The sequence below is a fragment of the Poecilia mexicana genome, unplaced genomic scaffold (genome assembly GCF_051168715.1).
Source record: "Poecilia mexicana isolate PSO_F unplaced genomic scaffold, ASM5116871v1 scaffold_8, whole genome shotgun sequence".
Classification (NCBI taxonomy): Eukaryota; Metazoa; Chordata; class Actinopteri; order Cyprinodontiformes; family Poeciliidae; genus Poecilia; species Poecilia mexicana.
In genome coordinates this window covers 9,296,461-9,309,338 of record NW_028263377.1, presented here as the reverse complement: position 1 = coordinate 9,309,338, position 12,878 = coordinate 9,296,461, and the positions used below count along the sequence as shown (strand labels likewise).

Sequence of the window (12,878 nt, the reverse complement as noted above, 5' to 3'; positions counted from 1 at the left end):
CACTTTCTGTCAACAAATTCATGACTACACATGAAAAGAAATCGGCCATTTCTTCAAAATACCAGTGACAACGATGCCTGCAGCACAGCACAACGTCATAAGAAACTGTTCAACATTAGTGCACAACTGTGAGCAGATTGAACATTTTCCACAAATAAAAATCCAAAAAGCCTTGTGGCCAACCCCTTTTACTCTGACACCTATAAATAAACCCCAGCCCAGACAGTAGCCTCCAGGAGTCACCTAATTAGTCAACAGAGTCCACCTGACTTTAGCAGGACATCCTCTGATAAACTGCCTGTCTTGTTTCCAGATCCTGTTAGATGTTTGCAAACCTTTACATCATAACTGAGACGGGGAATAGGAAGTTAGTCATATTAAATTACCTCGACTGGTTGTGTTTTCTTTTCTGAGCATTGTTTTTGCATAAAGACGCCTTGTGTTTGAACGCACAGTGCCCCATGTTTGTCCCTGAGCGAATACCACCAGACCAGGAAAAACAGGCTGAATTGCAACGGAGACCGAGTGTGTGTGTGTGATGGGATAATCATAGGTGCATGTGAACAGCAGAGCGAAGGCATGCGTCGCTGTCCGTGTGCTTTTCGGCCTGCTTGTTGAAAGCTTATTTCTCCTCTCGCCATCTTGAGTCCCCCGCCATCGGAATCAGCACCTCTTCCCTCCGCCGCCCCCGGCCCCTCTGTCTTGTGCGAGCAACAATAGTCTATTCTGTGCTGTCCCGTGCGACTGGAGACACACCCAAAGCCAAGGCCGTGGTGCGAGGGGAGACCGCTGGCCGGTGGCCAGCTGAGAGAGACACTGGCTCAATTCTCGTCTGGGGCGGCAGATCCTGAGTCGACGGGGGAGCAGCGGGGGTCTTATCTCTGTAGCTGCTGACCACAGCTGTCATTTGGTGGAGTGATTCCCCCGACACCACTCCTTACAAGAAAATGTCAAACGTCAGCGATTTACGAGTAATCTGTCCAGATTACATCTGGCGGCCAACAAGCACAGGGTTAATGGGACGCATCACGGTATAAGTGTATCGTATCGGTTGATATTGATAATTGTTGATTTGTTTATTTTTTTGTTTTAAATATCTGAAATATTGCCAAACCGGTGTTGTGACCTTTCCTGTTTTTATCCACATCTTTCACTCTGCGCCGTTTCTTAGCAACTATGAGTCACGGTGGCAAAACCTGAAACTGCTGCTGAGACAAGTTACTCAACAGGTTGTTGCTAGGTAACCAAAAAGTGAGCGAGTTAGTCTCCATTTGGTATAAATCCAAGTCTCAGTGGAATTTTTGAACAGTGTAAAGCATATCTTTAATCCATTGTCACATTTTCACTGAGCAGATATTTAAACAGAAGCTGATGAATACTTACTCTACAGCTGGAGGTTGGAGGGTGTGCATCATCAATGATCTTCCTGAGTGAAACATGCACTGTGGTCAGAGAATGTGATCCATTTCCGGTTACAGTCACTATGTGTTATGAAAGTAAAGCCTTAGAAATTCATTCGATTAAAAAACGATTTTATTAGTTTTTGAATGTTAGCCTCACCGGAAACTTTTTACATGTGAAGTTCGCTGCTTTGCAAAAGTGAAAATTAAATATTTTGAAAGGGAAACTTTTACGATAATCAGAAATTGTTAAATTATTCCCTTAATTAACTAACGTAACCCGCAGCTTTTCATGTTAGCTGTGTCTTAAAGTCCACAGACTTCAATTTGTTGCCTCATATATATATATTTTTTTAAATTAAATAAATGCAAATAGATGTGATACAAAGTTTTCAGATAATAATACACAACTAAATGAAGTTCTGTGTGAAATTTGAATATTTTTACAACCATTCCTCAGACAATATTATAGCAGGTGTATAAATGGGTATGAAATGGTTTGTTTACAAAGACAAAACAGCAACATTCATGTAAGAATCAAGAGTAAAAATTTGCAAGGGGGCAAAATGACATGAAACTGATCCATTACGTCCAGGTAACAGCTCATCTAGATTTATGTTAAATGAGTTATCTCCTCTCCTGCAGGTAAGACGTCAACTCAGCTAACCTCAGCTGCAAAAAACTCCTGAACCCATTAAAGCTGAATGTCGCTCTGTTTCCAATAAGGGTCAGCTTGCTTTATTATGTGACAACATAAATGTGACCCAACCGGCACACCAGTGGGACAGCAGTGCGGGTCGCCCTAATTATATAATTACCCCTTGTCTGATTGCCCTATGCCTCTGAGACGAGGGAGGGCCTTTGTGTGGCCGGAGGAATGTGGTGCACTTGGCATTTTTCAGCAAAAGGGCAGCTTTCTGGCAGGCGGTGCCAAATAGAGGAGCGGAGGGTGAGATCACAGCTGCTGATGCCCACTCCTCTGTTGGGTTTTTTCTTCTTCTTCTTCTCCTCTTGGGGCTTTCTTGCCGGCCTGCAGTCTCCCTATCTGTCCTTGGATCAAGCTTTTGGAAATCTAGACAATTCCATCTCTCTTCTGCATCCATCCTATTCCTCCCCAATCATCACCCTTTCTCCTCCTCCTCCCGTCCAACAGTCAATCATCCTGTGCGTGCTTCCAGTTCCAAGAAGCCCCTTTTGGACGTGGAATGCACAGGATAAGAAGAGCCTGACGGGGTCACACTGTTGCAGAGGGCCGCCACTCCCATGTCTGATAACTCTCCTGGAGGCGGCCGCTCCTGCCGCAGGATAGGAAGGCATTGCTTTTGTTTCGCTGCGTGGATAAGAGGAACACCACTGCCTGAGCAAGGTGTTAGGAGAGATTACGGCGCGGACTCAAACAGCGCGCCTCCCGTAATACCTTCCCTCTTGAGTCCGAGTCAAAAGCAACAAGGCTGGTGTCACACAAGCCATGTTCTCCCCACACTTCAATAGGAGATCCAGAAGGTTTTTTTTTTCTTCTTCTTTTTCTGACATTTACATCAAGGGCCTCCCAACTCATTGCACGTCGCTACTGGGGATTTTATGAAGCCTTTTCTTCTCACTAATGAAACCAGCGGGGTCAATGGTGTTTTGGCGCCACGCTTCTCCATCTGAATTCCTGTGCATGAGCTCCTGTTGAATTCAGCAGCATGCCGAAAAGGTAATGCTGCTGATGTACAGCAGCTAGCGTACACACGTTGCATTTTACAATTAGAGGGATTTGCCAGAAGTACTCGTATACCATCACAAAATGCAACACGTTTCATGACTTTGTTGTGTTGGAGCACCACAGAATTATAAAGATGGAATTGAAAATGCACATAAGAGTCTGAAAAGTGTGGCTTGAATTTGCAATTTAGCACTGATGACTCAGATATCCCAAGTGATGAATTGGGGAAACAGGGTGACTCTGGTTGACGGGCATCAACCCTAGACCACATGGAAACACACACACACACACACACACACACACACACACACACACACACACACACACACACACACAGTGGTGTTTAGTAGACTGTTTAGCATGCTGAAAACAGAATTATGACTTTCCTAAAGGGGGAAGCTTGAGTGTAAATCAATTGAAACAGGTGTAAACACAGCTTGATGGAAAAATGGATATTTAAAAATAAAAGTGGGCCACATTGACAATGCAGCTGCCCTTTCCCCTTTGAGACAAAGAGATACTTGCTGCAAAATCTTCACCTCTCCTCTGTCCCCATGGTCATGGTGTTCCAGGAGGCACGGCCGGTGGTGTGGCCCGACCCTGTAAGTGGGTTCTCCGCACCCCTCCGCCCACCATGGTTGGCTTGTTTTTTGTTGTTGTACTTTTTCTGTTTTAGGGCGACTTGAAGCCGCCCTTGAGGGGGCTGGCTTCACGTGTAAGCATCGGCCAATCACGATCCCCCAAAATTAAGGAAATCGGTCCCAGAAATCAACTGGTTGATAAATCAGTTGGCCAGTAAAAGTATCCTATATTAAACATGTATATAATGTAAACAGCACTGCCAGAGATGGAACAAGTTTAAAGCAGGTGTGTGAATGATCTAATGATCGGACTGCTGATTGCAGCCAGTCCACATTGTTAGCAGAACTAGAGGGCCATGGAGGCTTGGGCCGACCCTGATATACTGCCAAATTACATCAGTGTGAAAAGATGCTAAATACTTGTAAGAAGTTCTCCTTATGTTAATGGGTTTTATCAATACCCTTTGAAGACATTCATAACCTTGATTTGGCCTAAAATGAAAATCGAAATAGGTTTCTGATTTAAAAACTGCTTTAAAAACAAAAAAGTTCAAGATGGTTGAATAATCTGCAGTAAATGGGTCAAACAGGGTCTCCTGACAGCAGAACTACAATGCAAGGGTGGGTCCGAAATCCCCAGCAGGACGGGTCAGGACTTGAGAAATTCCCATAGACTTAGAAGCTGCCCGTCTGGTCAGTGTGCCCACGCATCAAAGCCTCCCTTTGGCCATCACGCAGCATGAAGTATGTGAAAGAATGCTGTCAAGGCATAGGAGGACACCAAGGGCTCAGCATTCCCATCACGAGCACACACACACACACACACACACACACACACCCACACACACACGCACACACACACACACACACACACACACACAAGCAGATTTTTACTGATATAAATAAAACATAAAATTCAAGCTTTAGTGCGGATTAGCACAAAGTGTCGCTCAATCGTAGCAACAGGTCCCAAGACATTATGTTTGTGTAAACAGAGACGGTTTGAAAGTTTGAGCCAAGAGTGAAGCCTCTCCCACCGTCAGCCTATCTGTGGGAGATTCTTTGTTTTGTTCATCTTAAATAGCCGTGACAATTTTTTTTACTGAATTGGAGGCGTCTTCCAAATAAAAACTAAAAACAAACAAAAAATGCTGGCACGGAGGCAGATCTTCGTTTTCCCATCAGTTAGTGAAGACGTCAAGAGTCAATGCTGCTCCACAGCGCCCCTTGCTGGCCAAGGTTAAGCTCTGAAAACGTCCCCATCTAAACAGATCCCTTCGCCTCACTCTGACTCTGCATGTTAAAAAGAAATCAGTGGTAAGCAAATATAAGAACATGGATTGAACAATAAACGTTTAGTGGATTTAAAGAACCAATTCTGATTAGAATTAAACGTTAAAGCGTATTTTATATTTATATAAAAGGTAAATGGTGCCCCCTTGTGCTTGCAAGCGGGTACTGCTAGATGATTGCAGATTTTACTAATGTCCAGAGATGCAGCAAAAAAACAGTCGGAAATGGCCAATAATCTGTCGATTATTTTTTGATTAATATTTGGATAGCCAACGGTGCTTGCTAAAATATACTTTTACAGAATTTGAATCAGGTGAGGCTAAAACTATGCCGCTATGAGGAGCTCTGGGTAGAACAAGTTTACATACAAATGTGTTTTCAATCCATTTTTTCTAACAACACCCTTGTCCCTTAATGGGGTTGGGAGGGTTGCTGGTGCCTATCTCCAGCTAACATTCTGGGCAAGAGGTGGGGTCACCCTGGACAGGTCGCCAGTCTGTCGCAGACAAATGTGTTTTCTTTTAGTTTAAATAGAAAACGTGTGTTTTGCGCAGTTTGAGCTTTATTAGCGTTGTTATTCTTTCAGCAAATGGTCTTTTTTTGAGTGTATACTCCATTTAGCGATTAACCGAATACTAAATTAGTTGACATTTATTCCTCATTTTCCTTAAACTAGATTCTTATTTTCACTACAAGCTCAAACAACCATCTCCAGCCCTCAGTGGTTAATAGCTCATTCATTGGAACATTTATGAGGATAAACTTCCTCCCAGGCGCAGTTTCACCTCCGACATCAGGCGGCAGAAACCACAGCAGCAGGCAGAATTAAAAACACTTTTATTCAACCGTCTTTCTCTCAACTTTGTCCACAGGTCAGAGGGTAATAGTGCACGCGTGTTATCCTTAAAGCTCCAGTTCAATCCTCAGATCCATCTTCGACTTAAAGGGCTCCAGCAGGGGGCGTATTTCTTCAGACAGGAACCTCGTTACCTGGAGGACAGAAGAAAAAGGGAGGGGAAAAAAAAAAAAAAACTTCGCTTTGTGAACATGTTCCGAGGCAAGGTTTCTGAAACTTCGCTGTCCAAAACAAAAGCAGCAGGACGAAGAATCATGCAGCGTCACGTTGGCCGTCTAACACACTTGCTGTGGGGCGCGACCGATGAAGGTGCTGGGGTCCAGCAGGGCGTCCAGCTGGCCCAAGATGGGGGTGAAGTAGGGGTCTCTCTGGACTCTGGCCAGCAGGTCGTTGTCGCCTCCTTCCTGTTTCACTACAGCCGCCGCCTCCTGGGACAGAACCCGGATCTTCTCATGGCAGTCCTGGAGGGAAACAAGAACGGTACCCGTGGTAACCAGGAAAGGCTCAAGTTCTCAGGTTTTAACTTCAGATAAAGACGATCGGAGTTTCCAACTCAGCCTGGGCCTACCGATCATATGTCACTGTCCTTGTAAGTGTGTCGATATCCGATATTAATATTACTTTTATGGTCAATAACTGATATTTACCGATGCTGAATGTATTTAACTACACTTTTAACACCAAGAAAAGAAAAACAACCACATTGATCACTCACTTCACTGCTTTTCTGTTTCGGTTAAACTACCCACAATCCTTTGCTGCATCACTTTCTAATCAAATACAACATGGTCATTCCAGAAACAAATGGCAACAAGACGGAAATAAATATCAGTTCTTCATATCGGCCCAAGTTTATTTATCGGGCTGATGTGTCAAAGAAAATTACTAATATCAGCTGTCTGGCTTGAAGCGATTAATCGTATTTATCGTGATGAATTGCTTATTGAAATAATTAACTAATTAACTAATCAATTAATTCCTTCAGGTTGTCTGATGGTCTGAAACGCCGTCCTACCTGTCTGTTCCCTCCGGCCTGCACCATGGCCATAATGATGTTCTCCGTGGCCATGAAGGGCAGCTCGTGGCGGATGTGCCTCTCGATGACCTTCGGGTAGACCACCAGACCCTCTGTGATGTTCTGCAGAGTGCTGAGGACGATGTCTGCGGTCAGGAAGGACTCTGGGAGGGAGATCCTCCTGCGCGTCAGCGAAAGAGAAGCGTAGAAAACGATTGTTTTGGCTAGTCTACAGTGAGATCTGTTGCAGGTGTTGGTAATAATACCTGTTGGCGCTGTCGTCCAGCGTCCTCTCCAGCCACTGGACAGACGCTGTCTGCAGCGGGTCGGCCATCAGCGCCACCAGGTGCCGAGCCAGGCTGCAGCAGCGCTCTGCGCGCATCGGGTTCCTCTTGTAGGGCATGGCACTGGAACCTGCAGGGAGGGAGCAACGACTCCTTAAACTATCTTAAACTTTAATTTCTGGACAACTTCCCGCTGTAACAAACAAAACATACCGATCTGCTCTTTCTCAAAAGGCTCCTCTATTTCCTTCAGGTTGGCCAGCAGACGGATGTCCGTACAGATCTAAAGAGTAGTTTGAAGTAAACGTCATTTACATGTAAAAACCACTAGATGGAGACATTTATGTCCTCCGTAACACCTTGTGGACAGTAGAGCCCAAACTGGCCAAGCTGGACAGACAGTCGACGTCCACTTTACGGCTGTAAGTCTGTCCGGTCACCAGGTAAGCTCTGAGGAAAAGGACAAAGACGTTAATGTCCAGAGACGGTTGATGTTCTCGGATCAGGGTTTGGGTCGTAAAGCTGCTGTCGGGATGTGCAGGACGGGATGAAGACTGAGAACGGTCTTCTAATGTTCCGCAAACACGACATAATTTAATACATCGGACAAATAAAGGAAAAATGAGACGCCTCTGCAGCTTAATCTTCACGTTACATCAGTTATTGATGCCAAGTAAAAAAACAAACCAAAACATAAAAATATCTTACTTTCTGAACCCAGCCATTTCTGTCACCTTCCTGTCCAGCTCCTCCACCTGATGGCACAAAAACACCATGAATGCCATCAAATCTCCTTCGTCGCCTGCTGCTCCAGCGACCCTCATCTCTCCTACCTTATCGTGGTCCCCCTGAAAGAGCTGCAGGAAGCTAGCCTGGGTCCCGGTCGTACCCTTGACCCCCCGGAAACGCAGGTCGTCACGGGCTCGCTGCAGGTTCCGCATGTCCATCGCCAAGTCCTGCAGCCAGAGGCACGCCCGCTTCCCTACGGTGGTGAGCTGAGCAGGCCTGAGGTGGGGAGGAGAGTCGGGGGGGCGGAGGGGGAGGGTGAAGCACAGGTTTATGACGGAGAAACGTGAAAATTTGGAGGGAAACATGTGCACGTACTCACTGGTAGTGTGTGAAGCCAAGCGTAGGAAGGTCTTTGTATTTGTCTGCGAATTCTGCCAGCCTGTCGATGACCCTCGCCAGCTGGAGAAAGATTGAGTTGTTACATAAACACACGGATGTCACGTAAAGTTCAAATCTGGCGTGAAAGCCGCGCCGGTTAAATAAGCGCAGCTCTTCATTCCGGCTCTCCGATTTGCTACCAAACAGCTGAGATGCACAGCTGGGTGGGTGCGCTTGTTGTAAGACCGACATCTGAGCCTCACCTTAGGGAGGAGGATGTCAAAGCCATCGCGCAGCATAATGAGATCCTGGGGAGAAGATGCAACACAACAAAAATAGGTGGAGAACGTAAACAAACACAGCAAGGTTTCCTCTCGGGTTATGCAGTCGGAGAAACACTTACGGTGTTGTCTCCGACATAACAAGACGTGGCTCCCAGGTGGATGATGGGGGCGGCGGAGGGGCAGCAGTGAGCGAAGGTGTGGACGTGAGCCATGACGTCGTGCCGGAGCTTCCGCTCCTGTTCGGCGGCCATGGTGAAGTCGATGTCCTCGGCGTGGGTCTCCATCTCCTGGATCTGAGCATCCGTAATCGGCAGACCCAGTTCCTGAGGGGGGAATGACGAGGCAGAGATGTCTCGACGCCAAGCTCCAGTGTTCGGGTTGTAGAGTTTCATTCTAATCAGATGTTTACCATTACGGGTGTTTTTGAAGAAACTGAAGAAAAACAGCGTGGGTGAGGTAATGTCTACGGCTGCTACTAGACGTCCCTGACTCCAAGATAAATTTCATATTTTATGGTCATAAGACCTCATTAAACACATATAAAACAATCCAATGTTTGTGAGCATAAATTTTGAGAGAGGATGTCTGAAAACAAGTCAGCATCAACAGTAGGCATAAATAAATCATATATCTCCACTTGTCCAAAGTAGTTAAGTACTTGAAAAAATACTTTCTAGCCACGCCTCTGTTACAGGAAGTACATGCTAAATGGAGTGAGTGTATTGAACACTTTTCTATCTGTACTCAACATTCAAAATGCTTTACCACTCACAAATTCGCAGTCATCTGTAGTTTTTGACGTACACAGGTAGTACACAAGGTAGGAATTGACCAGTGAGGCAAACGCCTCAGTCGTTTGTGAGCATAAAGTTCATCAGCTAAGAAAACACCTTACTTTACACTGTAAAGTTTACAAACACTGTCGCCATTTGCAGAACTTGTCAATAAGCGCTCTCCACATCTTCATGTATGTTTAACCTTGTAGCTTCAGTTGAAGCTTTTATTTTCTCCGTCTCTGAGCCAAATGGAGGACAATGTCTGACTGCACCCTGCAATCTAATTTTACGTCAAATATTGAAACTTCCTTTCTGTCCAGCAGCTGATGGCATTATCTTATAGGCCCAAACAACATGCACAGAAACAATATTACAAAATTAATGAGCCAAAGTGAACACTGTCTTTGGAACGCGGTTAGATCGCTCCCTTAGGGGCAGTTAAAACCTTCGCACTAAAACATTGATTGTTGATATAACAGACTGCTCTGGTGATAAAGTTGTTGGGAGGAACTTATCGATAAATGCCAAGGCATAGAAAATGCTGGTCAGAACAAGAGCAGAACTTTACAACACTATGTTCACACTATTGACGGCTTTAACGAATTCGGACATGGAAGTAAAGCAAACTACTCTGAGGTACAAGCCTGAACGCAACTGAAAAGGAAAAGTTGTGAAACTGATTATGTGTGATTGTACTGTGGAAAATAAATAACTGATGATCCATAAGATAGTTAAACGCCCAGACCCTGAAACTTTAATATCAATAGAAATCAATGGAAGAATACTCTTATTTTCACAGCTTACTTTCCTCCACACCAACAATCTAGCAGTTTGTTGAATGCAGTAAGCATTACTTGGTTGACCAGAAAAAAAAAAAAATGTTGTTGACTGAAGTTTGGACAAACATGTACCAACCTCATGAGATCTCCTAATATCTTGATTAGCCTGGAATGTATCTTTTCACGCAGAGTCACTGGGAATCTGATAACGGCTCGATTACAGAGGAATGAGCAGCTTGCTCCCATGAGCACACTGCTGGAACCAGCTGGGATCAAAGGTCAGACAGTAGACAGGCCAGTTCTACACATATATCTACTGAACACATGAAACCAAGACGGTTTAAAGCCAAATGCTAAAGAAAACCTTAAAATAAAAAGGAACTTTGACTGGGCTACAAAGGTCAGAATACAAATATACCTCAAGGGCCGTCTCTGGTTACAGAAAAATACTGTGCTATATTCAAACAGTGCCTGTCCTAGCAACACTACAGTAACCCCAAATAGTGAATGTGAATCTGCGTGTAGGATGTCATGTGAGGCAGCACTTGAGAGAAAGGGTCTGTTAGCGTTCACTTTGGCGCCTTCAAAGGGCAGCTGAGCAAATTAGAAGAGCTCCAGAGTTAAGATGCTGTTGAACTGTGTCCTGTCTGGTCACATGACCTTGGGGCGTATGAGGGTGGGGTTCATCTCAATATGAACAAAAAAAAAACACATTTGGTGAAATGTCAAGTAAAGTTAATAAAGTATGTTTATTTGATCCTCTTACACGTTGGATGTACCAGATTTTTTTTAAAGTGGGTTAGTAATCTCATGTACTCATTTTGTTTTTTCTTATCATACTCAATTATCCCTCACTGATTTTGGGATGAATGTTCAAAACTCAACAGTCTGTGAGTGTAGAAACCGGGTCAAGTAATTATTAGTCAACTAATAAAGAAAAATAGAGAAGTCAGCCACTTTAAACATTCTGCATAAAAGATTAATGATTCTTCATTAGTGCAGACAAAGCATCTGCATAGTGTAAGCATGAAATTTCAGTAGAACTTGAGCATTCCACATCAGTGGTGTGGATGTGGTTTTTGTGATGCCTCTAAGATGTGACACTCATGTAAAAAAATAAATAATCTTTGGACATGTCTGATGACTAATTTATACTTTTCATTGCTTTATTATGAATCATCATAACTAATTAACCGAGAATTAATGAGTGAGCTAGACAACTATTTAAGGTTAAAACGCATAATAAAACTAACAATTGTAATCTGTTTAGAGTTTCCTGTATTATTTCTACCCAACAGTGGCATTTATTCAGTTGCTATTTTTATATAGATGGTCAAAAGTATTTGTAGTCCAGCAGTATTTCTGTATGTGCTGCAGCCATGATCGTCCACTATTTTTAGACCGGGGAATTTGAGAGGTCTCTGAAGGCCACAAGCTTCAAAAGTTCACAAGTCGTTCAAAGTGGGACAAACAGCGAAGTAAAAAAAAACGTGTCAGACCTTCTCAGCTTTGGCCAGAAGGATCCACAGCTTCCTCCAGGTTGTGAATTTTTTCTTGTCGCTGAAGTTAAAGGCCATTTCCTTGCTTGCATATCTGGACACCAGCGGAGAGCGGTACTTCATAAACTCCTCGTCTCCCTCCATGTTTGCAGGACAAGGCTGTTGAAGAAAAGGTTCTGCCCGAAGCTTTTTGGATAAAACCAGAAGGCGCCTCCCACCCACTGGTGTCCTCGCATGGATCCCTCTCTTTCCGCTTCGTCTTCTTCTATCTTTCGCTGGTGGATGGCCGACAGCTTAAAAGTGCATTACCGCCACCTTCTGATTTGGAGTACGAACCAGAACGCAAATATTCGTCAACATTTTTTCTAATTTCATGAACTGAAAAAACTCTCTACTTAAAATATTATCAGAATTTAAGCTACGTACTTCTACTAAGTTAACACCGTAAGACGCAGTGTTGTAATAGTACAACATCTCCAATCAAAAGATATGTTGACTTTTCTTCAGTTTTTGTTTTCTCTCCAAACTTAGATTAAACCCGTTCAAGTCTTAGAAAGCTATAAATGACCCCCATACAGAGTCATAAAGTAGAACTTGAAAAACTCTGGCTGAGGAAGGTAAGTAAAATGTCTATTCAAATATGCATAACTTTGTACAACAACACATATACACAGAAATATACATAATTCTACACAAATAGTTTCCAGGTGAGACCGGTTCTTAAGGTGGGCGTGGTGTATATAAGGAGCTGCGGCGTTCATTCAGGACGTGTCGTCTTTGTTCTCCCACTGTGTGACTTGCGTCCTGTGGGCTCTGGTAGCGAAAGGCAACAAATCGCCGACTGGTGCATGTTGCGCTGATATCTGTAGGTGTTCTCTCTCCCTGCACTCTAGCTGATCTTGGTCAGAAAATCTAAATTGAAGTAAAATGCCACTGCGCTGCGCTCCTTCTCTTCCTCATTCTGCGTGTTTGTGTAGATCGGCAGGAAACTAACGTGACTAATTAATTTTCATGGGTCCCCCACAGTTGGACCCTTGCTGCTCTGTCTGCGTTCGTCTCCCTGATTTCTGCACATTAGTTTTAAAGTCTGACTGCGGCGGCTTCATCCGCTTTCGTTGAAGCGGTGTTTGGGGTGTGGCATCGGCGCGCCCATTTCGCCTCCTGCTGTGGCGTGGCAAGAGGGCCACGCCTGGTCCTGATGTTTTAACTTGTATTGTCCATTGTTTTCTATTTCTTTACTTATTTTGTTTACAGCCCTTTTTGTTTATTTAGTCGGGCTGCTATTTTTCTTTTATT

At 44.1% G+C, this 12,878-nt stretch overlaps 1 protein-coding gene across 2 annotated transcripts; it reads right to left on the bottom strand.

Moving 5' to 3' along the window:
• Positions 1 to 5,802: 5,802 nt before the first annotated feature.
• adsl (adenylosuccinate lyase) lies at positions 5,803 to 11,875 on the bottom strand. Of its 2 annotated transcripts, none has more exons than XM_014973677.2 (12): positions 11,583 to 11,875; positions 8,648 to 8,851; positions 8,508 to 8,552; positions 8,246 to 8,325; positions 7,971 to 8,142; positions 7,846 to 7,892; positions 7,497 to 7,587; positions 7,351 to 7,420; positions 7,120 to 7,267; positions 6,854 to 7,034; positions 6,123 to 6,299; positions 5,803 to 5,972 (listed from the first exon to the last, which is right to left on the bottom strand). In XM_014973677.2, exons 1-12 carry the CDS (start codon positions 11,724 to 11,726, stop codon positions 5,886 to 5,888), a joined length of 1,446 nt encoding a protein of 481 aa, XP_014829163.1. In that variant the 5' UTR covers positions 11,727 to 11,875; the 3' UTR covers positions 5,803 to 5,885. The 2 variants fall into 2 exon arrangements, with proteins under 2 accessions (XP_014829163.1, XP_087864333.1); XM_088008207.1 differs by having other exon boundaries at positions 8,648 to 8,960; positions 11,583 to 11,709.
• Between the last annotated feature and the right edge of the window lie 1,003 nt (positions 11,876 to 12,878).